This window comes from Drosophila yakuba, chromosome 2L (assembly GCF_016746365.2).
Source record: "Drosophila yakuba strain Tai18E2 chromosome 2L, Prin_Dyak_Tai18E2_2.1, whole genome shotgun sequence".
Classification (NCBI taxonomy): Eukaryota; Metazoa; Arthropoda; class Insecta; order Diptera; family Drosophilidae; genus Drosophila; species Drosophila yakuba.
In genome coordinates this window covers 5537689-5564423 of record NC_052527.2, presented here as the reverse complement: position 1 = coordinate 5564423, position 26735 = coordinate 5537689, and the positions used below count along the sequence as shown (strand labels likewise).

The following is a 26735-nucleotide window of genomic DNA, read 5'->3' as shown; positions in this document are numbered from 1 at the left end:
TATAAGTATTATTTTTCGTCCGGTTATTTTAAAAAAAGCGTACGTAATAAGCTGTTTATTACAAATAAAAATTTGGCTTCTGGCAATATGTATGTATGTTTTACTTTACTTTAATTGGAAAGGGAACAAAAAATTGTTATTTAATTTAATTAAGGAAATACACCATACAATATATTGTGGGATTTATTTATCCGTCCAGTTTTATATTCTTTTGAATACAACCTCCTCAAATTTCCAAACAGGTTGTGGGGCTTTCGTATAAAAATAGATTGTTTGTGCTCCGAAATAAATAATAACAAACCGTCCATCATCTATAATGACATTTAACTTTGCGCATATAATCGGTGAGAATGATGACAGTTCTACATAATTAATTTCTTAATTTATTGTATTTCAACAAAACCATTTATGAATTATATGCTACATGGAAGAATATTTTGTATATTAATATTCTCTTATTTGGAAGCTTTTTCGGAGATTTGGCCTAGTGTGCAAGGTGCATAAAAACTATCGAAAAGCTGTCTCTCACGAAAAAAAGTGTGACCAAACGCAACGCAACCATCAGTCATACCCATTTTTTCCATAGAATCCAACTATCCAATTGGAAAATTAAAACCACTTTTTAAAACCGTTACTTATTAATATAATCCATTGAAGACAAAAAATATGAATTGGAAATGGAATACGACTTCAGCAAAAAAGTACAAGGAAACTTCAAATTACTAAATTGGTTGTTCATGTGGAAAAATATCAGAAGGGAATATCCATTCAAAACGTTTTGATACCTCTGTCAATAATTTTGGTAAACACATTTTTAAAAATAAATCCATTAGGCTCCAAAAGTATGTTTCGGTATTTTGAATACCGATTGGGCATTTTTTGGCGTTCCATCTGCGTTCACACTGACCTCCGTAAGGTTATCGGCATAATTTTGTGAATACTCGACTTTGCCGTTTTTCTACTCGATTCGTTCGTCAAAATTCCGAAAGACGCGCCGCCATTAGATCCATTACACCCACGCGCGTTGCCACATCAGGATTGGGATTAGAATTAACCGGGCTGATCAACGATAAAGGACGAATATGCTGCGCTCCCTTGCAACAACACGAAACGAACTCGGAGCCCTTCGCTCCGTGCTCCTGCGATCGAATAACGCCACCTATGTCCGCCGATCTGCAGGAAATGTGGTGGTGCGCGCCCTCAGCTCCCAGCTGATCAACTCCCGGAATCTCCAGAGCATCAGGTAAAAATCCCCCAATCTTCCGACATATCTTCCCGCTTTCGTTGAGGTTAGAAATGGTTGTGTAATATTGCAAAATGCGTACCACTGCAGCGGGATTTTGTGGGGCAAACTGGTGGGGCCGTCGATGATTGACAGTCCCGTGTCCAACTATTTAGCATCCATTGCGTATTCCCCAAAAAAACACAAGCACACACGCATACTCATGCGATTTGCGTGTGTGGTGCGTGCTCCACTGCTGATTTGGTTTATGGCCAAGGTCGAATACACGCTTTCCTATATCGCATGATGCGTGATAGTGTTTCGGCTGGCTGATAAGCTGGAAAATTCCGTTTAATGATTTAATGGGTCACTCTTTTCGGAGGCTATTGTTTACATCTGACAAGTGGTCGATTGAACGCTTAAATGTGTAGATAGTACCCGAGTGTGGGTAGGTAAACAACAACAAACTAACAGCTGATCGAGCGGCCATAAATTAACCCATGCTAAATGCTTTCATTAAATATAACAGGTCATACAACAGGTCATCAGAATAAGAAGTAAATGTAGTTTCCAAGAGCGATATTCGCTTTAATGATGCTTCACAATGAATGCATACTTATGCATTGCCAGTGCAACCTACTTTTAAAATTAAACTTGAAACTAAACCAGTTTTCTTTCCAGGTCGAAACTTACCACTAGCCAGTCTCCGGTGGCATGGAGCTACAACTTCGCCCGTGCCTATTCCAACCTTCCGGAACACATTAGGGTGCCACTGCCTGCTCTTTCACCCACCATGGAGCGCGGATCGATTGTCAGCTGGGAGAAGAAGGAGGGCGACAAGCTCAACGAAGGTGCGTATGCTCAATACCTAAATACCCGAGTCCCAGGATGAATTTTATGGTACCCTCGATTTTAGGTGACCTGCTGTGCGAGATTGAGACGGACAAGGCAACCATGGGCTTCGAGACACCCGAGGAGGGCTATCTGGCCAAGATTCTCATCCAGGGCGGCACCAAGGACGTTCCCGTTGGCCAGCTGCTGTGCATTATCGTGCCAGACCAAGGCAGCGTAGCTGCATTCGCAAACTTCAAGGACGACGCGGCCGGCGCACCACCAGCTGCTCCGGCAGCAGCTCCAGCGCCCGCAGCAGCAGCCCCACCACCACCACCGCCCGCCGCAGCTCCAGCTCCAGCTGCCGCTGCACCCCCACCAGCTCCCGCCGCTGCTCCAGCTGCAGCAGGTACAGGCCGTGTGTATGCCAGTCCCATGGCCAAGCGACTAGCCGAGGCACAACAGCTGCGTCTACAAGGTTGTTTAATCCCAACTAATGCCACTCTTACACACATCCTGTCCCATTTCGCTCTGCATGCGTCACCTGACTAAAAACCATCATCATAATCATTCGTTACAGATGACAATCACACCCAATTACATTATCCAAACATACCACCTTCCACATAGCGCCCTTTGTCCAATTGTTACATTACTAATACGCGGCTTTTGTGTGCAGGCAAGGGCAGTGGAGTCCATGGCTCAATTAAATCTGGTGATCTTGCAGGCCAGAAAGCGGCAGCCAAGCCAGCTGCTGCTGCACCTGCTAAGGCCCCTAAGGCAGCTGGAGCCCGCTACGAGGACATCCCGGTGACCAACATGCGCGCAGTGATTGCCAAACGCCTGCTGGAGTCCAAGACCCAACTGCCTCACTACTACGTCACCGTGCAGTGCCAAGTCGATAAGGTTAGTAATCACGAAAAAAATTCCCTTCAAAATCGATATAATCATATTTTAATTAAATGATTGCAGCTCCTGAAGTTCCGCGCGAAGGTAAACAAGAAGTACGAGAAGCAGGGTGCCCGCGTCTCTGTGAACGACTTCATCATCAAGGCGGTGGCCATCGCCAGTCTTAAAGTTCCCGAAGCGAACTCCGCCTGGATGGACACAGTTATCCGGCAGTACGACGACGTCGATGTCTCGGTGGCCGTCTCCACAGATAAGGGTCTGATTACCCCGATTGTCTTCAATGCCGATCGCAAGGGAGTCCTCGAGATCTCTAAGGATGTCAAGGCGCTGGCAGCCAAGGCACGCGACAACAAACTGCAGCCCCACGAATTCCAGGGCGGCACCATCTCGGTGTCCAATCTGGGCATGTTCGGTAAGAGATATATATATCTCAAATCTGGGACGAACCTGCTAATAGATATTTTATCTTTTCACAGGTGTGAACCAGTTTGCCGCTGTCATCAACCCTCCTCAATCGTGCATCCTTGCCATTGGCACCACAACGAAACAATTGGTTGCGGACCCGGACAGTCTCAAGGGGTAAGTTCCAAATGAGAAGAAGTAAAAGCAACGCTAATTCTATCTTTGTGTTGCAGTTTCAAGGAGGTGAACGTGCTGACCGTCACCCTGAGCGCTGATCATCGTGTTGTGGATGGTGCTGTTGCTGCCAGGTGGCTGCAGCACTTCCGCGACTACATGGAGGATCCTTCCAATATGGTATTGTAAGCGGACAGGCACGACCCATCACATTTAGAGACTCCAACGAAAACAAAAAAAAGGATAACAATGTTAGCATCCTCTCTTTAAGCGAGGAGTTTCAGTCGTCATGCAATATGTAGATGTGTGGATTCTAATCGGTGTTACATATGTAAAGTTTAAAATTGGATTTAACTCATCATTTTATCACTTATATATATATATAGAAATTAAATTGTGTAATATTTGATGTAGTTGTGATGCTGATGGACACATTTTTTGCCATGATTGTAGAAAGAGTACACAAAATACTTGAATGATATTCGAATTAACCCACTCACCGAACTGTAAATTTCCGTTTGATATGCAAAACGTTTTGTATGCTTTGTTCGCATATGTTGATCATGATGGAGTATGAAAATGGAAGTAGTTGAAAGTCCAAAGACGCGTTGAATAAACCCAAAACACTCACATGAACTAGCCAATTCTTAAATAAATTGACTTTTATTTTCACTATAGTGGGGGGAGTGTCCAGTCTAAATTTAACGACGATAAGAGGCATTCAGTTTGTTATCTGATAGGTGGCAGTAGAAAATTTTGTAGGCTGCCTACAATTTTGTGTTAATTTAAAATTTCTAGCTTTTATATTTCTAGAGCTTTAGTTGTTAAGCTTTCTAGAACCTAACCATTTTACAACTAACAAAATTCCATTTAACGTTTATCATCCCATGAGGTCAACTCGAATTTATGGTTCTCAACACCCAGCCATAAGATTTTAGACATTTTTTCCGTGGTTTATGGTATTATGTAACTAGTTTTTATTGCCAAAATGTTACGAACTAAGCAAACACATGTTGAAAGTATTTACAAGCATAAAGTTAAGCTAATGTCAGTAGGATGCGAATGTCAGTGGGGTGTATCGAAATGGGGCAATCACCACTGGGCGGGGCCCAACTGGCTCCACTCGGCCACATACTGGGCCTGCTTCTCCAGGGCGGGGAACCACTCGACGCCGCCGTAGTCGATCGCGGGCAGAGTACCCTTGTAGTTGGCGGGCAGGACGGAGGGGTCGAGGAACTTCTGCAAGGACTTCATGTCGCTGCCGTGGAAGTGCATCTGTCGAAGGAGTAGAGATAATATACGATGAGTAAGCATATTATAAGAATATATTATATATTATATTATAAGTAGTTTGTATGAGTTGTTAATTTCCCTTGCTTATCTTCTTTGAAAAGGCTGTGATCTGATATTAAGAACCACACGTAAGATGCATAAGCAACTTTCCAGTGAAGAGAAAATGTAGCCTACTTTTGCGGGCAGAAGGACAAAGTGCTCCCCCATTAAAGGTAGTCTTCTTTTTTACTTACCCTGCTGTTCAGCTTCTGTTTGACGAAGGGCTTGAAGAGCGACCAGACCATGTTGAAGATGAAGGGCTGCTTCACGAAGTGCACCTCCTTCATGCGCAGGGGCATCGCCTCCTGGATGAATGTGAGCAGTCGCTTGGAGAAGCTCGGCGACAGGGCCTTCACCTGCTTCATCGACAGTCCCTCGAAGTCCATGATGCACACCACGCCCCTCACCTGAGTCTCCTCCTCCAGCTGGGCGGCCAGATGCACCATGTAGAGCATGCGGAACATCTCATCGCTGGTAATGTCGCTGGGATCCCAGAGTTTGCCACAGTTCACGATCAGCACACGGCGACCCTTCTGGTCGCAGTTCTTCAGCACGTTGATCACACTGCCCTTCACGAATTTCTCCTTCACTTGCTCCACCAGGAGTCCTCGGACCAGGGAGGCGTACTCCTTGCGGAAGGTGGCTGTGGTCTTCATCTGAAATTTATGTTCAAATTAGTCAACTTAATTGTGCTTGGGATGCTACTGGAAAACTTTGATATTGGTATTTTATAGGGTACACTTTATAAGCTAAGAAAAACTTTGATATTGAGATTTTATAGGGTACACTTTATAAGCTAAGGAAAAACTTTGATATTGAGATTTTCCAGAGTAACTATTATAAGCAGAGCAATTGCCTCTATAAATCTTTGAACCGATGACGCTTACTTCTCACGGAAGTAGTACCATAGCTACATCTATTGGCAAGTGTGACATGGCTAGATTAGAACCCATAACTGATAAGGTTTTGACCATTGGCCGTAACTATAAAAAGTCCATATAAGTTATGCGGCTTTCTATGATGATAAATTTAAAATGGCGAACATTCGATTTTTATGGCCTGATTCAGTCATTCTCCTACTATACAAGTCATTGAACACTCTACATGCATAAAGAGGATCCGATCGGATCGAAATCGCTTATCAGGGATTTCTTTGCCGGTCAGCGAGTTCAAAAGCAAAAAGTTATCAGCAGACGGTTACGGAAAACGATCTTGTTGTTGGGTTTTATTTCAGATCGCATGTTGCTTCTTTTACAATATCCCATATATTATTTTAACTAGACCATAAATGAGCTGGCCACTTTCTGGAACAGGTTTTATGCAACCGCTTAACTATGATGTTAGATATTTAGGTTCTTTTTTACTTATTAGCTGTTGCAATCTGGATCTTGTAGTTGGACCCGAATGGAATTTCTTTGAGCTCGTATGCATATATTCTATTCCCCTACTATCTAGTGCACTTGTTTGAACTTCGGTTATAGACCCCATTTCAATAGCTCTGGATGAGTGATGTTTGCTGGCGATAAGACCTGTTCGAATAGCTCTATACATTTGATAATCCCTCCAGTGTTGAAACAAATACGGAGACACTTGTGCTGCCGGCGTTGATAAGCAAAAGCCATTGAATTGTGTTTCTAAGGCGTTCAATTCATAATATACATAGTATATGCCTGCGATTTGATTAAATGTTCAGATGCATGTTAAAATGAGGTGTAAAGCGATTGTTTTAAATGTTAATTGGGTACAGCTTTACAATTTTGGATATTCTCTAAATTCTTTCCTTTTTAAGGTCTCTGTTTTTTTAAGAATTATTAACGACTTTGAATGTCAGTTCCTATTTATAATTGATATCAAGAACTATAGAACTGAAAGTTTGCCTAAGTCTTTAATAAACCTAGCGTGTATTGCATTATGTCTTAGGCATCAAAATGATTAAAAATCAATGATTGTCTATAAAAATAGTTAGAAGCATAGGAAAATGTTAACTTAATCATTAATTTACATGGATGGTGAAGTTAAGAAGTTAAAGTGTGAATTTCAGGTACAATAATCTGAAGCTGAACTGACTGCATTCCCGACTAAGTTTAGCACTATCCGTGGATCACAAAATGCATTCATGATACGCACCTTTTCGAGGGCTCCTTCGGGGTAGAAGTGGCAGGCGCGCAGGAAGACTGTGAGGAAGGCGTCGTCGTCCTTGTAGTTCAGCTCGGGCGTGGCCTTGAGCAGCTCCCGGAGCTTGAGGATGGCCTCCGCTTTGACCTCCTCGGTTTCCCGGAGTTCCACCCGGGCGATTTCCAGGGTCTCCGGCTTTAGATAGCCCAGACGCAAGTGGAAGGCCTCCTCGGCGATATCGGTGGCAGCCATTATGTCGGTTGGGTGTTTTGTTTTTATGTGTCGGGGCCTGCGTGTTTGGATTCGAGAAATGCGTGTGTTGTGTGTTAGTTTCTCTGATCACTCTGATTGCCAGCGAAAATTGCAACTCAATTTGGGGGCTAATTTGGCACCAGCTCTTTCGGATCGATTTGTTTGAACAATCTTGCCCGAACATTCAGGTTAGTAATGTTGGTACTCGTTTTGTTGTATTTTGTATTTCCTATTTGTATTTACCTAAGGCGAAGTCAAACGATATTCACGTATTGAGGGTTTTTGGTCAGCGTTCTTTAGTTTTGCTTCCTCGCGACTCGTGCGATTCGAGTCAACTGAAATTCGGTTCGCCTTTGGAAACCCTTGTGAGTTAACTTCTATATTATATATCAGCCGAACGACAGCTTCGACTTCGACGTCGACGTCGATGATAAAGTACGCCGTGGCAGAGGCGATCGCAGTCGTCTTGACGCGACTTCCATTTTCATTCCTTATCTATTAGACTAATGGCGCTCAGCGAAATACAGTGCAGTAACAACAACAGTAATCAGAAAAAAAAAAGGTCACCATTCCGGCTGTCAATCACCTTACGCCTTTAACCCTACGGCATCTCCATTGAACCCCCGGACGTCTAGGCCTGAAATCCGACTTTCGACTGCGTTCCAAGTATTTTTTTGGTAGTTTCGTCATTGATCGTGATGTTTACACGCGCCCGGCGTCATGAACCTCAGTTCAAATTACCTTTACCTCGAACTTACCCTTGCTACACTCCACTTCGCACACTCAGCATGCTCAGCGTCTGGGGCACGTAATAAAAAAGACAAATTTGTACAAAAAAATCATAAATATCAATTAGCAACGAAAAAAAAAAACGGTTGAACCAGCCTATTGACAGCGGAAACAGCGCTCTGTTTTATAGTACCTCTCATAATACCCGTAAGGCATTAAGATAATGCGGATAATAATGCTTACCCTGTACCCTATGACTAGTACACCAGCTGGAAAGTAAAGTCAGCTTAGAATACAGTGAATACAATGTTTTCTGCCCTTTTAAAGTTAAGTATTTAGTACTAAGCTAGGCAATAAATGTTTAAAATATTGTTAGATATAATATTAAGACGTCGAGACAATAACCACATTAACCCTTAAGTGTACTCTTTTTACAGGGTATGCGAACTACTTGCGACTAAAGTCCAACGCGGAATTCTTGAGTGATAACAGCTCCCAGAAAGTATTCTACTTCCAGGGCTATTATCGAATGTTTCATGTTCTACTGGAAAAAGAAGTGCCAACCATTCTAATCACAGCTCATAATCCTTATCAGCGGCAGCGCTGCCAGCGTCGATAGTCTATCTCTTTCGGTTTCTTTTACCTATTTCACGGTTTTTATTGCCAAATCCACGCTGGGTGGTGGGCGGTGGGTGGTAGGTGGGTGGTGGGGGTTGGGCGTTGGATCTTCGCCGTTTCACACCTTCGGGGCATTGAATCGGTTGGAGGATCGTGAATAGCGACCCGTTATCATTGTTAGCCGCTTTTGTTGCTGCATTTCATATTGTTATTATTGGTACGTGATCGGCTCTTTATTTTGAAATTCATGTTCCTAACACACAAAAACGCCTTTGGCAATATCGACTTATACGTGTTCTTACACATTCAAGTACAGTGAACGCTCGATAGCAACTACGTATTGAAATTAAAAGCAAGTTTACCATATGTGATTATTTTTATCGGAAAATATTAATATCAATCAAATGAAAACAAAAATTGTAAAAATTATAAAACCGCTTCGCTGTCACTAGTTCATGTTTTCACTAAAACAGTGTATCTATAAGAAAGAGCACTGTATTCGACAACTTCCCATAAGGTGTAGTCATAGGGCAAAGTCTTCACTTTTGATACGATTTGTTGTCGAAGCTCATTGTAGTCGTCAACCAGCTACTATTTTGCTGTTGTTTCTTTGTTTTTGATTTTGCCCATGTGTTCGACGTTTTTTTGTTATTGTTTTCACTTATTTGTTACTAAGTTGCCGAGCTCCTTAGTTCATTCTTTCAGGGTGTTATTGATACTGCCATTGGTGCTGCATCAGCTGGTTTATTGAGCTTCTGTTTTGCTTTTGTTGATGAGCATTTAAATGCGTTGAAAAGATTGAGATACTTGTTTGTAGTGTGCAGGTTCGATTGACACTTTTATTTGCCCACGAAAAACATTCAAAAGATTCGATCAACAAACTTATCTCGAGTCGCACAGCTGTTAGGAAATTGCTTGTAGCTAAATTCTCACAGTGACTTTGTACTTTTTTATGTAAAGAGTATAAAATATAAATTAATATATGTATATACTTTGGAATATAACCCATAACTTAATTTAAAATTAAACAGATTTAGTGAACCGTAAATTTCCTTTTATTAAGCCCTAATTTTTCAGTCATGAGTCTTAAATAACAAGGCATAAGTTTGAATTTAAAATTAAAGATTTATGGGGTTATATCGAACCCTAGAAAGATTAGGCATGCCGATCGTAACTCGTTTAAATAGCAAGTTCATAATCCAAGACCTTTATCTTTGAGATTCAGTGATAGGGGATTGCTAATCGCGATAACTTTTGAATGCCAATGCATGAGCCATCCGTTGATAACTGAAAGTCCCCAGCGGAGAATGCTTAATACCTTAGGCGATAAGTTCCAGATAATGTATACCTATTATGGACACATGTTTAAATAATGAGGGTAAGAAGGTTCAGGTTGAACTTTAAACATCTGAAGAAAGTCGGCTAGTTTGGCTGGTGAGCAACTGTAACCAGATACCTTTAATAATTACAAAACAACCTGCTCAAAGTGCAATAAATTAAAAGAGCATACGACTGATCGATGTCTTACCAGAACTCATGCACTGAACCGGACGAAGTTTACCAATCAGGCGTATGTCGAGCTGATTCCCCAGTTCGACTTTGATCCTCCAGTAATACAAACTGACGTCGGAAGTGCCATAACGACAAAGTGCAGCCAAAACCAACAAATGTGTGTCATCTGTGATGAAATACTGGCATTGAGAAAATATTTACGAGGGAAAACCACAGATGAATAATCCCCAAGTGCTTTTTCAAAATGGATAAAACATTTTTAGTTAACATAATATAACTATTCTGAGGTATGGTGATTTACGAGCATTTAAAAATATTTTGGCTGGACGGCAGACAAGCTTGCTGGAACTTTCACCTATGATAAAAAAGTACTAGTATAGTATAGTACTAGAATAGTTTAATGCGAGTCTATCTGCTTTAAATATATAATTTAAAATAATTAAAAAACGTTTTTAGGTGGACCTACATGTTGTTAAATATTATAATTGCTTCTCAAAACTTACACATGCTTACACATTGCGTATACGTAATTTGCTGCGTATACTTAATTTTTAAGTGTCCATCATTTAATAGAATAAACTTCAGCGGGTTTCAATTTACAAAGTCGGAAGTAGCTTTTACGTTTTTTTGAATGTTCCTGCGTTCATATCTTCATAGCTTGCCTTGTTTATATAACAAAGTTAAGTAATTAATCAACAAGCTATTTGGCTCTCAATACGTGGTCATTATCTTTATGGCAAACCGTTTTTTTCCCCACATACGGCCATAATTTAGATAACTCAACCTGCGAAAAATCAGCCCCAAGAGGTAGCGATGATAACGAAACTGTTGTTTGGCTAAAAAAGAAAACTGCAAGCATGGCCAAAATGAAGCACAAGAATTGGCCAAGAACAAATGCTATGAACTTCACCCGGTGGCCCTGAAACTGGCCAAAGAAAGTTGAGTATATCAGCTACGAGTGCTGCCATCAGCAAATTGTGTGAAGCACTCAAAGAGGTAAAAATAATTGCAGTTATTCAAGCGTGGTTAATGCTCGCCCCCAGGGGTTCCACCTTGGCTAATTGATAGATTGACACGATCTGATATTGGCTGATAAAAACTTGTTTACTACTTCAAAGTCAACAAGTAGGAGCTTAAAAAAGTTTCGAGGTTCGGTTCCTTGGTTGAACGAGTTGGGCTGCAAGCTGTCAGCCAGTGTTAGAAAAAGTCGAAAGGGATTAATAGAGTTTACGACAAAAGGTTTTAAATAAAAGGTTTCTACATCAATTTTACCAAAAGTGCACTCCGAATCAAGTTGACTTTTCTTAATACTTATATTAGAGCTCAATGCTTTTATATTTCTGAATAATATTTTGTGTTATTTCTAGTTCCGGCATGACTGCTTTTAAATAGAAATAGAAATACAACAAACTTATTTTTGGTCAAAATTACAAAAAATGTGACACAGGAACACGATTTGGAACGATTAAGATAGCTCATAGATTTTAGATGAATAAATAAAGGTATATGAATTTTATTTAATACGGACATCAACAAAACATTCTCTAATATATTATATTCTTTAAAAGTGATTTTTGAATTTAAAAATTACAGATAGAAGATTAGATGAAAGAAAATAATTTTTTTTTTGTAAATTTACATTTTTATAAGTCCTGCGGAATGTTTTCTATTTTATATTGTATAGTTTCCTATATCAAGTGGCGGTTACATATTTGAAAAGCTTTCCGTATGAAAATCTTGTGGGGAGTCTTGAAAAAGCTTTCGCAGTGCTGGAAAATGCCCCCCAAAAAAGAGACAGCTTTCATTCGACTCTCACATTTTGTTCAGCATTCGCCGTAGCCGTTTTATTGTCAAGCTTGAGTTGGCCAGTTAATTAATAACAAGAGCTCGAGAGCGTTTTTCAATCTCAGAGTTGTTTCGACCGCGTTGTCATTTGGACGTCGTCGCATTTAACGCTTTTGTGCCGCCAAAAATCGCAGCTGAAATTTCGCGTCCTGTGCGCTTAGGAAAATCGAAATCAACCCCCACTAACTCCACCGCCTCCTCCTCTTCCGCTGCCTTTTTTTGGCCAATTGCCAAAGTTTGCCAACAGTGAAACGTGAAATCTCCGAATTTACCTTTGCAAAAAAAAAAAAACAAAAAGAAACGAAAAACAAAACAAAAAATTGAATATCTCCGTGCCGTTCGAGGCGTGTAATTTTGTGTGTATTTTTGCGGTAAGTCGGTAAGTTGCGTTAACCACATTATGCTCCATAGAAAGCGCATTTTGGGCATTGAGTTCGTGGATTTTGTAGTTTACTTTTGCCTTTGGGCAATGTGCGCATGCGCAGCTCCGTTGACACACTTTCTGCCCCCAAACCAACCGCACCTGGTTTACCTGGCCACCAGCCTGCCCCACCAGCAACTTATGGCTCTCTTGCATTTGGCCATAAAAACAATTACCACTCGGCTGCATTTCGTCAGCGCGTGCGCCACCAAACCGAACTCGATGCCCGCCCTCCCGTTGCGATGGTCATCTGAATCCCAGGGTATTACCATTCATAATCTCCGCTAGCTCACCACTTTGGCACTCCAATCGCCGATCTGTCGGTAGCCGATAATATCTGTGTGGCGGCTTAGTAAAGTGGCAATTGCCTAAGGCAGATGAGTAGTAGTTGTGTATTGTGTGAAAATGTGTGCTTCCAAATTATTTAACAGCTGCTACGCTGTGGCAAGTGATGTTGTTTTGAATGGCGCACAATAATGGTGCTAAATTGTTACTTTGGCGTTTTTTGTTCAGCATTTTGTTGCAGCGGCGTTAGAGCTGTGGCAATTTAAAACTATTTTAATTGTGCATAGTTCATGTGGGGGCACAACTTAATGAACCATTTGGCATTATTTGTAACGGTATGCACAGTGCTGTAGTTGAATTTGTAATTGCTAAATTAAGCCGTTGAAAATGATATTACAAAGCAATATTCACGTGTTTGTTTCACTTAAATCATTTGAAAGAGAGAAAGCTGACTCTTTTTATGCAGATATTTGGTACTAAAACTAGGACTAAATTTTAAAGTACTTTTTAAAAGTAGTTTGTAAAAAAAAGATACAGGTCTAACTGCAACTTGTGCAAACCTGTTCCTTTTAGCGTGGTTCTACTGTCACCTTCATAATGCATGCAAATGTAACACAATTGAAATGCAAATTGGCGCATTGTACTCCTGTCCCTTTCGCACCCAGCATAGCGACGATCTTCCGTCCCACTCCAACTGGCTTTAATTTCTGTTGATTCACGGGATCGTTGGTCGCAGTTTATAAATATTTCAGACCCCAATCAGCCGATTCAGTGGGCAATGAAAACATTCGCTCTATTGACACTAAAACATTGGCTGAGTTTAAAATGATTTGCACCCATTAACATAGCCATTTGGTCAACTTATTTGGACCTTCTATTTAACCATTACAAACTCCGCTTAATTCTATAACCACATATAACCAAATATACCATTAACCACATATAACGACCTTGTGGTTCTCAGTCGCCGAAAAAATAAGTGAACTCAAAACCAGTTAAACATCTTTGGGCCGATCGTCTGGTGTGTGGGCCTGAGATTTACCCAAATTGTTAACATTTTGTCAAGTGAAGGATACACCAGAGACTTGCGAAAATATATACAATGAGCGGTTATTGAAACTGAAAATTTACATATCTCCGAATACTTCTCTATTGGCTGCGAACCGCTTGAAACCGAAGGCGAATTTTTATGGCCGCGCTCGCACGATCAAGTCTGTTGATTTTGGCATTGTGAAAGAAATCGAAACCGGCTATTCCTGCTCCTCGAGAATCATTCGAGTCGCGTGTTTATTTATCTTTTGGCTAGTCGGTTCAGTGGGTGAGCCAAAAAGTGCAGGTGCTGACTACTAAAGTCATTTGCTTACTGGTGGCCCAGTTCATGTTCTCCGAAAAAGAGCTAGGAAATGCATTGTGCAAGAACTTATAGCCTGAGTCTAGTATACACAAAGTTTATAGTTTCCTTTAGTAATTGAATAAAAATGCCTGTACTTATGATACAAATATATTAAAGTTGAAATACCAGCATGCACAAGCATTTAATTTTCATTAAATAACATTCTTACATATTTAGTTCTTCTAACTATCTATCGTTAGGGTTGTTGAAAGTTCAAAAGTCAGTTACTACCCTAAACAGGTAATTCTGGATATTCCCTCGCCTTCAGCTAATTTGAGCCCGATTTGCATTTAATGTTTTGATCGCTTTCATTGATTGGCTTATAGCCGGCTAATTGCTATGAAATCACACATGCTTATCTCGTTACAATAAAAAACGAAGTCCTCCACTTAGCCCAAATAGATTGATATGCAAGGCACGAGAAATACTCGTACATTTGACTTTTGATCAGAGCTGACATTGTACTATATATACCGTATTCACAAACTGGATTGACCCATTTAGAAGTCAGGGGCGAGTCTAAGCCGATAGCAAAGTGGTTTGTAATCAATTTATTAGCTCGATCATCTAGTTTATAGCACAGGTGATTCGGTTTTAATAAACTGTACATTAAAGCTAAGAGTTTGATTGATTAATCGTGCAGTTTAGCCAGTGTACGTATACTTTTCACTTTATTAAGTATAGTTGTTTGTGGATACAATTTAATTGAGCAGTATATCGAAAAGATTGGCTTTGTGATATATAATAAACCATGTTTTATATTTCTTTTGGCATGTTTACGTCTTATCGCAAATCTTACTTGCAAAAAACGATATACTATTGTCATGAAAACAAAGTTGTAAGATAATTACCCCAAGTGTATTTTAAACTTCGGATTTTCTTTTTCTATTTTTCAGTGACTTCAGCGTAGCAAATGCTTCGTCATCTGCGGCGCTGCACAATGTTAAAATGCATAAAGAAAAATGCAAATTGCATCTAATAGCCGGCTAGTTGAGGGAATTGATCATTTTTCATATGACTTGTTTATTTATGCATATCATGTTGGCTTGGAGTATTGAGTGCATTTTGTTTTTCTTCTTATTATTATAAAGGCAGCATTGTTTTGTTTCTTTTTTCTAATACTTGAATGCCCGGCAGTTAAGTTGGTATTGATTAGACAGCCCTGAGTTTTCGGGATTACTTCAATTGTTTGCTAATCTGTATACAATAATAGCTCGCTTATATGAGTGTACATAACCCGATTAGACGTTCAAACTGAATTTGAATGTTCCTTTGTTCTCTTTTCTTATGGGCTGCGATACCAGTTATCAGCTTATAGCTTATTTAAACGACCGACTACTACTGGATTTATACCCAATTGCACATCGTTACTTGGGGCCACAATTTCCGCTTGCCAGTGACAGTAAGTGAAACGCCTCAGTTCGATTCGGTTGGGGCTGGGCCAGTGAAAGGCCACATAAGTTCAAGCAGATAAAGTGAAATAATACCCAGTGGAGCACAATTGTTGAGGCAGGTGAAGTTGGGGCACATAATGCCAGCTATTAAATGGGTATCGCACGTTGCACGCCGGTAATTATTTGTTTGCATCAGACGTTGATCGACTGTTGGAAGTTTTCCTTCCATGGAAACATCAGATTCTGCCAAAAGTGCATCCGGGAGGTTGGGTTTGCAGTACGCAGTACACTGTTGTGGGTCATAAAAAATAAACAGGGTTCACAATTAAACTAGCTGAAAACGGGTTTGGTTGAGGTATTGTGTTTCCCGATTTTAATTAAAATGAGAAGTACAAAATTTCCCTTGGTTGAAGTCTAAAAGCTATTTATAGATTAAGTAGTAATATGTAAAGTTGTAGAGTTTGAGAACTACATTGTGTAAAGCTTTATAGTTAAACCAAAAGCAAAAAGTTCCATTTAAAACAAAGGTTTTCTGTTTCAACTTCCCCTTTAAGGAGTACTAATTAAAACGAGTTAAACTAGTTCAAAAGGCATAAAAACAGGGAATAAGTTTCAAGGATGCGTTCGATGACTTGTGGTAGAACTTAACTTCAAGGTCCATAAAAACTCGTTTTTTATAGAGATCGAATTTTTTTTATTTCGATTAAGTGTTGTGTTGCTTTTATTCGGGATATTCTCAATAATTATCAGTGGAAAAACATACATTCGTTTTGAAAACGTGTCCCTGAAGCTCAAGATCACTTCAAAGAATGAACTTCGTTTAACTTGATTGCTCCCTACTCAACCTACATATCTTAAAACAAAGAGAACGATTAAAGCTGAGTCACTATGATTTTGACTTTTTTCTGAACACTGACTCTACCCAAAATAGGTGACTAAATTAACATTTTTTCCTAAATGCAAAAGGCGCAAACAGAATGGTATTAAGTCACCGATCAGAGTTCATTTCCTCGCAATTAACACCAATTCGCTATTTGTCAGTTAATGTGGCAAAGACTAAATAGAACTTTGCTATTTAGTTTTGCTGTGATAAACAAATTATCCTAAATTGAGTTGAAACTTGAGTAAATTGCACCTACGAATGTGTTATTTTTCGAGACATAACTACATGATATTAGCCCTTTTTTCTGTAGTTTGCGCAATTTACTTGACATTTTGCGTGCGGTTAATTGTGAATTATTTTACTCACGAAACCTGTGCCAAGGAAATGTCAAAAACCAAGATTACGATTATTTGGCGCAATTTATTTTTTATTTTTTGCATGTCACACCCAAACTTTTGTCACTCGTTTTCCCACTTTAATTGGATTTTACAACATGAGAAAACAAGATTGACCAACAAATTAGTATGCGCATAACTTTATGGGCTGTTGAACTCCACGGCAAAGACCAAGTCAAACACACAGGCACAAAATAAATAAAAGCATAAATTACCCAAGATTCATTGACGAAATTTCTGGAAGCCAAGAAAATCAAAAAACCAAATGACAAATGCCTATGTGGACTCCGAATATTTCAAGTTTTCGACTTCAATCTACTAACTAATAATAATATCAAACAATCGCTGCTCTTGACCTTGACTTTTACCTTCATTCGCGTTGACCGAACAAAAAAGTCAATATCAAAAAACGTACTAATTGCTTTGAATCATAAGAGCAGCAGTAAATCAGATTCAATGGCCAACACCGATTTGCACTACTCTGCGGCTCACGCCACCGACCAAGTTCTTTTACTTCTCAACTTCGAGTCCGACTTTTCTGTGCCATTGTCAAGTCCTTCATGACAGGGCACATAGACCACAAGTGCTACGTCATCGAGCCGATTTTGACCAATTTTGCTTTTTGCTAGCCAAGGTGTTGCCAAGTCGTCTGCGAGCCAAGCAGTCGAGACACGTACTTCTTGATATGTATCAGGCATATAGCGCTTTATGCGAGTGTTCAAATACTGTAGACGCTAAGAAAATCCAAGAAAAAGTAATCATGTTTTTATATTTTTTAAAATATGCATTAAATACTACAAGATGCTAAGAAAATCCAGGAAAAAATAGTCATGTTTTTATTTGTTCTAAAAAATATATTAACTACTACAAGACGCTAGGAAAATCCCAGAAAGTAGTAATGTTTTTATTTGTTCTAAAAAATAATTAACTAATAAGAGGAGCTGAGAAAATCCCACAAAAAAATAGTCATATTTTAATTTGTTCTAAGAAACAAACATTAACTAAAATATGTTAGCTTTATGAAGCTGTTAATGACTTATTAAAAAAAACGTAAATTTACGTACTAAAACTCCTATTTGCTGGTGGTTCAAAGGCCTAACATAATTGTGCATAATTAGAGCTCTTACTAAAATTTTCCCTTCATTAAATTAAATTATTAGGATATGTCAGGCTTTGTTAAAATTATTAAATTAAATTATGAATATATGTCAGGCTTTGAGAAATCATGATAAATGACCCAAGAAGTGCAGCAAACGCCCTGACCGAATTTCTATAACCTTTGCGGTGAGGGTATACAACGAATTTAGCCGTTCGACGCACGTTTTGCGACCAGTTTTGGGCGCTATTGTCTATCAGTCTATCAGTCGTATCTGTTTCTATATCTATAGATATATGTACCCGTTTGTCCGGCGGACTCTTCTTCCGTTGTGGCGTTTTTCGGCGACTTTTGCCTATGAAGTTCAGCTTTGAGTCATACATAAACATCGAGGTGTATATGTATATATATCTAAAAACAGTTTTCATTGGAGCGAGGCATTGAACTGTTGCCGCTTTTGCTTTTGCATTTGTTTTTGCTTTGGCGTTTTGGCCCAGCTGCGGAAGTAACCCAGTTGTGCCAATCGCGTTGAGGAAATGGTTGCCAAACCACTCAAAATGTTTGAGCCGAGACCAAAACAACTTCATTCTCGTTCGCAGCCTGAACCGGTGAACAACCAGCGGCAGATCACGGCATTCAGATCATAGATCTCCGATCTCAGACCACATCCACACCATGGGCAAGGCAGAGTGCATTAGCTACGATGAGCAGCAGTTGCCCTACATCGATCTGGGATCGGCACAGATCCGCATGGAGAAGGAGGCAGCTCCGGAATGGGCACTCAAGAAGGCACAGGACGAGCTGCGTGAAGTGCCCGGCGTCAAGGAGCAGGCCATCAAGGACCTCAGGGAACTAATTCAAAGTGGGTTTATCACTATTAATACTCTGTGCTAAATGTTAATAGGTAACTTACATATTAATAGATGAAAAGTACCTGAACCTGCCGCTGGATGATGAGTATATGATGATGTTCCTGCGTCCCACACATTACTATCCAGACAGTGCCTTGAAAAGGGTAAGCAACTTGTTGTCTGCTTAAAATTTGTTTATTTATTTTAATATTATCTCTTATTATACTTACAGCTGAAGAACTTTTATCACATGAAACTGAAGTACGGCATCGCTTGCGAGAACATAATCCCCAGCAAGTTGAGAAACGTTTTTGAGGCAAATATTCTGAATTTGCTGCCCCAAAGAGATCAACACGGCCGTCGTCTTTTGGTGCTGGAAGCTGGCAGTAAGTTTGTCTGCTTAAACAACTTTAAAATGTCTCTAAATAAATTATTAACCTTAGAAAAATGGAAGCCATCGCAAGTGCCTTTGGTGGATCTGTTCCGCGGCATTCAATTGACCGTACTGGGTTCCATGGTGGAGCCCTACTCACAAATTTGCGGCGCAGTTGTGATCATCGATATGGAGGGTAATTAATTCTAGACATTAAATACCAATTGTACAATTAATTAATTAATATTAATCATTTTGCAGGGCTGCCACTTAGCCACATTACACAATTCACCCCGTCGTTTGCGGCCATGTTGCTGGATTACATTCAAGAATGCATCTGCATGCGTTTGAAAGCCGTTCACATCGTGAATAATTCATACATATTCAATATGCTCTTTGCCATATTCAAGCCGTTCATTCGCGAAAAGCTGCGCAAGAGGGTGAGTTCAAACAAGAAAAATATGAAATTATGCAATTTATTTATAATTAATTGATATTTTGTAGATCTTCTTCCATGGCAAGGACTACAAGTCGCTGATCTCGCACATTGAGGCGAGTGCCTTGCCTCCGAAATACGGCGGATCTGCCACATGGGAACTGCCACCCGGCAAACTCCTGGGCGAATTCTTTGAGTGCTACTCCAAGGACTACGAACGTAAGACATTCTACACCATCCGAACCAAGTTTTGTGGTCTAATAACTTTAACTTATTTTCAGTTGCTGACAGCTATGGCTATACTGAGGGGTATAAGATGAAGAAGTAATAGTACAAGGGAAACTCCAAAATCCGCACAATCCACACCACAATCCTCACTCTTCCCTTTCGATTTGTATTTTAGTCACTTAAGTTGGGTCATTTGTGATATTGCAAATATTGTCGTACGTTAAGTAATAGTATCTTTGCCCTTAAAATGTAAGGTTAAGAAATTTATACACAATAATTAAAGTGGTCACGATTCAAGCTCATGAGTTAGGCATTAAAGTTGATGCCATGTGTACTATATATTTTGTATAATTGTTATTCAACTAATAAAGATGAAAAAATTGTTAAAATCAAAATAAACGCTGGGAACTTCCATTAAATGAACATGGTAAAGAGCAAAAGATTTTTGGAACTTTAATGAAATGAAAACAGTAAAGAAGAAAAGAAAATTTGGAGAGGTCTTACCCACTTAATCCACTAAAATACCCATTTCTTTTTAGTTGGAGATTTTATTTGACACGAAAGCCATTGGTCATTGAATTCCTTTTAATACAAAACATATCTAATAACTAAGGAATGTAAAAAGAGTATTCGTTAGCTAAGCGAAGACCGCCAAAAGGATCGACTTCGGAGGCTATCTAATCTTTGGCATAGGCACGGGAATGCTAGCAATTTTCAGTTGGGTGTTTTACAGTGTTACAGTGTCACTAAACTATGAACTACGACTAAAGCACTAGGACGGCTTAACTATCTAGATGGCATTGATGTGTGATGGTCCTGCTGTTTCAATCCTGCTTATTGTCGCTGATCCCTGTGGATGCAGTGGCCACACTTTCACCCGTCTGCGATTTGATGATCGTTGGCTTTCGGCCTTTTTCGAGCAGCGGCGAACTGTCCGGAGATCCTTTGGCACTCTTCTCGCAGACCAGAGTGGAGGCCTTGGACTTGAGTTCCTCAGCACTGGAGAACTGGGAGCGACTCTTGTACTGGCCATTCGTTTTGGTTTTGGTGCTCAGATCGTATCTACGATGCCGACACGTGGCCAATAGACTCTGCACCGGAGTCCAGCAGAGTAGAGTTATGCCCACCAGCAAGCAAATTCCGGCGAAGATTTGTCCGGACAACATGACGATGGGCAGCACCTTCAGTTGGTCCGCCATCTCTGGAGTGATTCTTACTTTCTGCTCAAACCAGATGAGTGGGAAAAAGATCCTGGGTATGTCAGTGTACAAACTGATGCCTTGGATGGGCTCCACGAGCATATTGACTTGAAATCTGGCAGCCACCTCCAGGGGAATACCAGTGCTGGGCTGGACAACCATATAGAACTCGTGATCCTGCTGGTTGGGCCTCAAGCCCTCCACCTGATCAACGAAGTAGGGATCGCCGTTGAAGAAGTGCGGATAGGACATGAACACAGGCGATCCAAAGCGACAGGAACTGATGTTCATCACTCCCGAGGGAACACACTCTCCACCGCAATAACAAAGGTTCTCAGGATACTGGGTGCCTGAAATATACATCTATCATATAATAGGCACTCGCGAATTGCACTAGTCCTATCAAGACTCACCATTATCTACGGAACGAGGTCCGCCTGAGAACTTGTAACCCTCCAGTCCTTCAACATCCATGGTTTCCACATAATCCAGCGGAATCGTTCGGCACATATCGGGTGTAAATAGACCGACACTATCGCCGGGTTTCAGATGCTGTGGCTGGAACTCCCCGGCGGAGCCATTCGTCATCCCGCAATAGGAGTCAAAGAAGCCAGTGTTTTCCTGGTAATTCCACGAGTGCATCTGACCCAGTTTGGCCAGCTGATCGGCGCCCGTGAAGACATTGAAAACTCCAGTGAGATCGGCGCTTCCATTGCGCGTGTAGAACCAACCGAACTTGTCGAATGGCACCTTCACCTCATCACCGAAAATGGGCATGGCTATGGCCACGTCGATCATGGCGTCATTATATCCGGTAAAAAGCAGTTCGTCGATCGACTTTTGAACGGACATTTCGGCACCGTACATCTTTAGACCTACGTCGACAAAGGAGCGCTTGACTGCGGGCCAATGTTTGGCAGTGGCGGCTGCAGACTGATTATAGGATTATGAAAGTACAGGGTATGTATACGTTGGATACTCACCAGGGCCACAGCATTGAGGGTGGTTATCTCATCGTCCAGACTGCCGTTACTGCCCGCCGCATCGAAGTAGAACAAGCTGCGCCTGCGATAGCTCACAGATGCGTTTTCCGGATGCCAGTGGATGTCCACCTTATCGGGTCGCTCGGTGAAGCGATAGGGACCCACCTGCTCCAGAATGGGCTTGGTGGAGAGATTGCCAAACTCCTCCGGATTCGTCCAGTTGTACAGGTAAATGTCCAAGCTGAGATCCATGGGCGGACTCTTCCAGTTGTCGTAGACACGTGTGTCCGGGGCCAGTGCCATTTCCTGCCGTGGAGCAGAAGCCGCAATTGGTATTAATTGAAAATCTCAACGAGTTTTCCTCGATCTCTGACTCGCAGCAATTGAGAGGCGGCTGTTTTCCTTTGCCTCTCAATTGGCTTTAGCCACTAATCAAATGCAGCTGGCCGGGCTAACACTCAAGTCAAATGAATTGAATTGCACTGAACTGAACGGAACTTAACTGAACTGAACTGAGTCCTTGTCAATATGGAGTGGGATTACCTTTTGCATGATCCAATCGAAGAGATCCAACCAGAACATGCCGCACAATATGCCAAATAGTCCCAGGCAGAAGCCGAAAATGCCGATAATTAATTTGCGATTACTTTTTTGGCCCCACATGGCGCTGTTCTGTGTTGTTGGCATGGCTCACGCTGGGCGGCAGTGTGGATACCTAATGGGGCCTGTAATGATATGCAAGTCATTGAGACACCAATGGAAATGGATAAATTGACAGGCTAATAGACGTTGGCAAACAAGTAAAAATATATCGAATGGGCGCACTCATAAATGTAGTGCAGACTAAGAATATTCTGATGGGTTTTCAATAATAAAATCATTTAAAACATTTTTAGAAAAATAAATTATAATATAACTTTATACTGATTTTTGTATAGCGTAAAATAAGATTTATTTTGTGTTATTTAATTATATTTAAAAGCCTATATATAAGTATGTTTATAACATTACTTTTAATGTATATTGAAACTTATACTCATGAACAAAATGAGGTTTATTTAGTTACATGTTCTTAAATTGGTGTTGCCTACTTTCGGGCAGCGCTAGTAAAAGTTTAAACAATAAACATGTAAAATTAAATTTCTTATTAACAGATGCATCAAGTCCCTTATTAATATTGGTACATACAAGTATGGCGAACAAAGAAATGCCCAACAAAGAATTGAATACAAATAAAATGCAAAAAGCGCAGCACTTTATTGAGTGACGAATTCCCATAGCGTCTATTTTTATCAATATAATTGAATCAATTTAAGCAAAGCGTGACTCTCAATTGCTGTTTACACTCATGTAGACTAACACTAAGTCCGGTTAGTACATATGTATATACCCGTACACAACTATAGTCGAATCCCCTATCAGTGGTGATAATTACAAAGCATCCACCGACACTCTACGATGATGTGTTTTAATTAGCTATGATAGTTTGAAGCTACGCTGTAAGAATTACGTGTAATTATCAGTATCATTTCACAACTAACGTGCATGAATATGGATGATATTATATGATAGGATGCCTATAGCAGGCATTCACTGTACTCCGATAAGCGGATGCTGAACTCCTAGGTAAACGGACCCATGAGGAAGCCGAGCCACAGACAATTGAGGAAATTGAACTGCACTGCACTTATCGCTTATCGGGAACCCATCCCCTGGCAATTACCCGTATTTGACCAATCTGAACAGAGTTCCCATCACTTCAGCATAAATATTGCATACGAGCATGTACATATTGTACATTCATATGGCACAGGTTCGCATCTCTGTGATATATCGTCATAATTGAGTCTATCAATTGACCCCGCAGTGAGCTATGGTTGGGTCTTTGACACTTTGCGTTATTGCACATGAATACGAGTAGCAATCTATATATATACCCATATATATATGATTATTTGGGAGCGTGTCAGTTGTGTTCTGGTGTCTGGTAAATTGATATGATTATGTCTTTTGAATGATGAATAGCTGTCGAGCATTTGTCGGCGCCTTTTTATTGTCTTCACAATTATACAGAAGTGGGTTTTAATTGAAATGGACATTGGACAGGTGCATCATGTAGAGTTCATCCCGCATTTTTCACATCATTCAATTAGATCAAGATCAATCCCGCACGCAACGAAGATAGATTTTAATTGGAAATCCACAAGTTTTTGGCAAGAATATTTTTATTTAGAAGTATACAAAAACTGCATTTATTTTATGTTTCGTTTCTTACAGTGCTTTGATATTCGCTCTTGAAGCTCGAAACCTCAACACCGAATAATTGCGTTTAATTAAGCTTTAATTTTTGCTGACCGCGTTATTTGATTCATTATTAAATTGGGCGTTCTCGTATCTTTCTCTCTGGATCTTGATCTTTTATATTAACATTTTTATGAATGCCCCGAACGCTTTATTCATATTCTATGCAAATGCACCGAGTACACTGAACTCTGAAATCAGAAGTGAAGTCACATCGAAAGGGAACTGCAGCTTTTTCGTACATTTCATTAGTGCAAGTGCACTTGATATGAAACGGAAATTCCAAGTTCTAAGTTAAGACACAGTAAACCCGATACTGTGAGCCAAGTCGACACCTTCTCAGTTTTTCCTGACATATTCCAGCCCCATTCGACCACAAAGTCTGCCATTGAGATAAACCGCAACTCACAGATTTTACGCAGTTTGCAAACTGAAACTAGAGTCAACAGTCATGTAATTGTCGAGTTTTTTAATAATGAGCTATCGGCATGTAATTGAGTTTTCGCAGCCTTCGAGTACGGAAATACTCACAACGCTTTTAAACTATGCCAAAACCTAAAAATAGAGATTTGGTTTTGCAAACAAAGTGTCGTCTTAGTATTTTCAAAGGTCCTTGAACTGCAGAGAGTTATTTTCTTTCTTTAAATTAAACTTTAAGTTTGGTCTAAATTTATTTACCGCTATCCAAGAACTTATTGTTCACTAAAGTTATTTGAGCCCTTTGGGAGTCTTAATTAATTCATTGTAAATAGATTAATTGATTTGATTTTAATTGGCCAGCATGAGTTAAGTGCTTAAACAAAACCTAAATGAAAATGCTATTAGGGACTAGTTTCCCTTAACTTGAACTATTCTTAAACGGGTCCCACGATTAATTTGCCAACGAACAGCTGTTTTTATTGATGATTCGCCAATCTGTGCATTGATTATTCAATTAGCTAGAAAATGAATGGGAAGTTTCTTTGGCTTAAAGGTTTAATGAATAGCAAACAATACGAAAATTTAAATAAATATTGTAATAGGGTCTTAAACAGTTGCGTTTCCAGTGTGAAAACACGAATTTGCTAAGCTCTTTAAATTTTTAACAGTCCGTTTTCATTAAGTGTATTTACATTTGTTTTACAGATATTTATTGTTTTATAAAAGCACACGCAACTGCAATTAGATAGCATCAAGATATTTAATTAACTTGAACTTTAAATGGGCAACAGGTCGCATACGCAATGTTTTTTTAACACCACAGTTCTTTTTGGGATATAAATGAGATCACCTGCGGCTGTTTTGCAATGTATTTAAAACATAAAATATATAATTTGCTCATGTATGGGTAATTGTTTTTAAATCCAAATTTACACTAAATATCATAAATTTATATTCTTGTGTATTTAACATCATAATTTACCAACTCCCACTTCTGCTTTGATTTAAAAGAAAAAGCTACCAGTCATAAATCGTCAACGGGGCGTATGCTTAATATTTTCCTGAGCAGCTGTTTCCACTGGAAACTGTTGATACCCAGACTAATTTTAGACCAATAATCTCACAATCAACAGGTCGCCGCGCTGCCCAAGCTGAAAGCCCTTTGTTTTGCATTCCGGCACTCTTATTTCCTCAAAGGAAAGCGATACACAAAGCCAGTATAAACACAAAAAGAATGTATAATATACATAGGTTGTCACTGTACATACTTATACACGTATATTTGGACTTCTGTCTGGCGACAATTTTTCACTCTTGTCGCGTTGATTTCATTTAATGGCCTGTAATCTTAATAAGTCTGCCGGCGATTAAGCCAAATCAAGCCAAAACTGAATGTGTTAACGTTAACCAGGCATAAAGTGCGAACAAATTGCGTGATATTACGAAAGGAGTTTTCTTTGTTTTTCTTTTAGAGGCGCACTCACTTGACTTTTATTTGCTAAATAGAAACAAATCACAGGCTCTTCAATTTTTTTTTCGTTTATGTTTTTCTTTGGTTTTCCTGGCGAGGAAATTGAAATTCGATAAGGATGTGGACAGAACGCTTGAGCACGTGGAGGATTTCTTTGCACAGATAGGATAGCCGGAAAAGTGGACGCGAGTGCCAAGGAAATGCCGTAAACTGGTACCGCTTCGCCCGGCGGCTTCGATGCGACTGTGCGGCGGACTCTCGCCGAACGGACCGCGAGCAGAACGGAGCAGTGCGGCGCGGAGAGGAGCGGAGGGAAGCGGAGCGGTCTCGGCGGCCGATGAATGTCAGTCAAGTGCGGCACATGGAAATGGAAATGAAAATGGAATTGGAATTGGGCTTGAGAAGAGCTCTGCGTATCTCAGCAACTGTGTGTATGATTATTTGTGTGTGTGTTTGCGAGTGTGTATGGGTGTGTGTGTGTGCGGGTGGGTGTTTGGGTTAATTTGCGCTTTGGGCTTTTCATAGTTGTGCCATTGAATTTTGAATTAAACAATATATAATCTGAAACCCGAGTGCGACTCTACAACTGTAAAATGCATCAAAGTGAAGGAAGAACAGTGTCACCAACTTTATTTAAATTTTGGCATACTGACAACATTAAACAA

The 26735-nt window shown here is 40.1% G+C and overlaps 4 protein-coding genes across 9 annotated transcripts; 2 read left to right on the top strand and 2 right to left on the bottom strand.

The window, feature by feature from the left end:
• The first annotated feature begins 826 nt into the window (after positions 1–826).
• Positions 827–4190, top strand: LOC6526946 (dihydrolipoyllysine-residue acetyltransferase component of pyruvate dehydrogenase complex, mitochondrial). 3 transcript variants are annotated; one of them, XM_039370461.1, is made up of 7 exons: positions 827–1243; positions 1904–2073; positions 2139–2531; positions 2781–2959; positions 3026–3374; positions 3439–3541; positions 3598–4190. In XM_039370461.1, the coding sequence occupies exons 1-7, from the start codon at positions 1083–1085 to the stop codon at positions 3725–3727; spliced, it is 1485 nt and encodes a 494-aa protein (XP_039226395.1). In that variant the 5' UTR covers positions 827–1082; the 3' UTR covers positions 3728–4190. The 3 variants fall into 3 exon arrangements, with proteins under 3 accessions (XP_039226395.1, XP_039226396.1, XP_002088044.1); XM_039370462.1 differs by having other exon boundaries at positions 828–1243; positions 2139–2462; XM_002088008.3 differs by having other exon boundaries at positions 829–1243; positions 2733–2959.
• On the bottom strand, positions 3526–7621 carry LOC6526945 (retinaldehyde-binding protein 1). Its single transcript, XM_002088007.4, has 4 exons — positions 7481–7621; positions 6998–7274; positions 5065–5526; positions 3526–4813 (listed from the first exon to the last, which is right to left on the bottom strand). Exons 2-4 carry the CDS (start codon positions 7235–7237, stop codon positions 4631–4633), a joined length of 885 nt encoding a protein of 294 aa, XP_002088043.1. The 5' UTR covers positions 7238–7274; positions 7481–7621; the 3' UTR covers positions 3526–4630.
• Positions 7622–11980: 4359 nt separating this feature from the next.
• Positions 11981–20119, top strand: LOC6526944 (alpha-tocopherol transfer protein-like). 3 transcript variants are annotated; one of them, XM_015197731.3, is made up of 8 exons: positions 11981–12312; positions 18408–18670; positions 18732–18823; positions 18892–19045; positions 19103–19228; positions 19294–19472; positions 19537–19687; positions 19750–20119. In XM_015197731.3, exons 2-8 carry the CDS (start codon positions 18484–18486, stop codon positions 19794–19796), a joined length of 936 nt encoding a protein of 311 aa, XP_015053217.1. In that variant the 5' UTR covers positions 11981–12312; positions 18408–18483; the 3' UTR covers positions 19797–20119. The 3 variants fall into 3 exon arrangements, with proteins under 3 accessions (XP_015053217.1, XP_039226402.1, XP_015053218.1); XM_039370468.2 differs by having other exon boundaries at positions 11981–12320; XM_015197732.3 differs by lacking the exon at positions 11981–12312 and adding an exon at positions 15472–15549.
• Positions 20120–20224: 105 nt separating this feature from the next.
• LOC6526943 (protein peste) lies at positions 20225–26328 on the bottom strand. Of its 2 annotated transcripts, none has more exons than XM_015198053.3 (5): positions 26084–26328; positions 22422–22603; positions 21879–22184; positions 21309–21828; positions 20225–21245 (listed from the first exon to the last, which is right to left on the bottom strand). In XM_015198053.3, exons 2-5 carry the CDS (start codon positions 22563–22565, stop codon positions 20521–20523), a joined length of 1695 nt encoding a protein of 564 aa, XP_015053539.1. In that variant the 5' UTR covers positions 22566–22603; positions 26084–26328; the 3' UTR covers positions 20225–20520. The 2 variants fall into 2 exon arrangements, with proteins under 2 accessions (XP_015053539.1, XP_002088041.2); XM_002088005.3 differs by lacking the exon at positions 26084–26328 and adding an exon at positions 25868–26017.
• Positions 26329–26735: the final 407 nt, after the last annotated feature.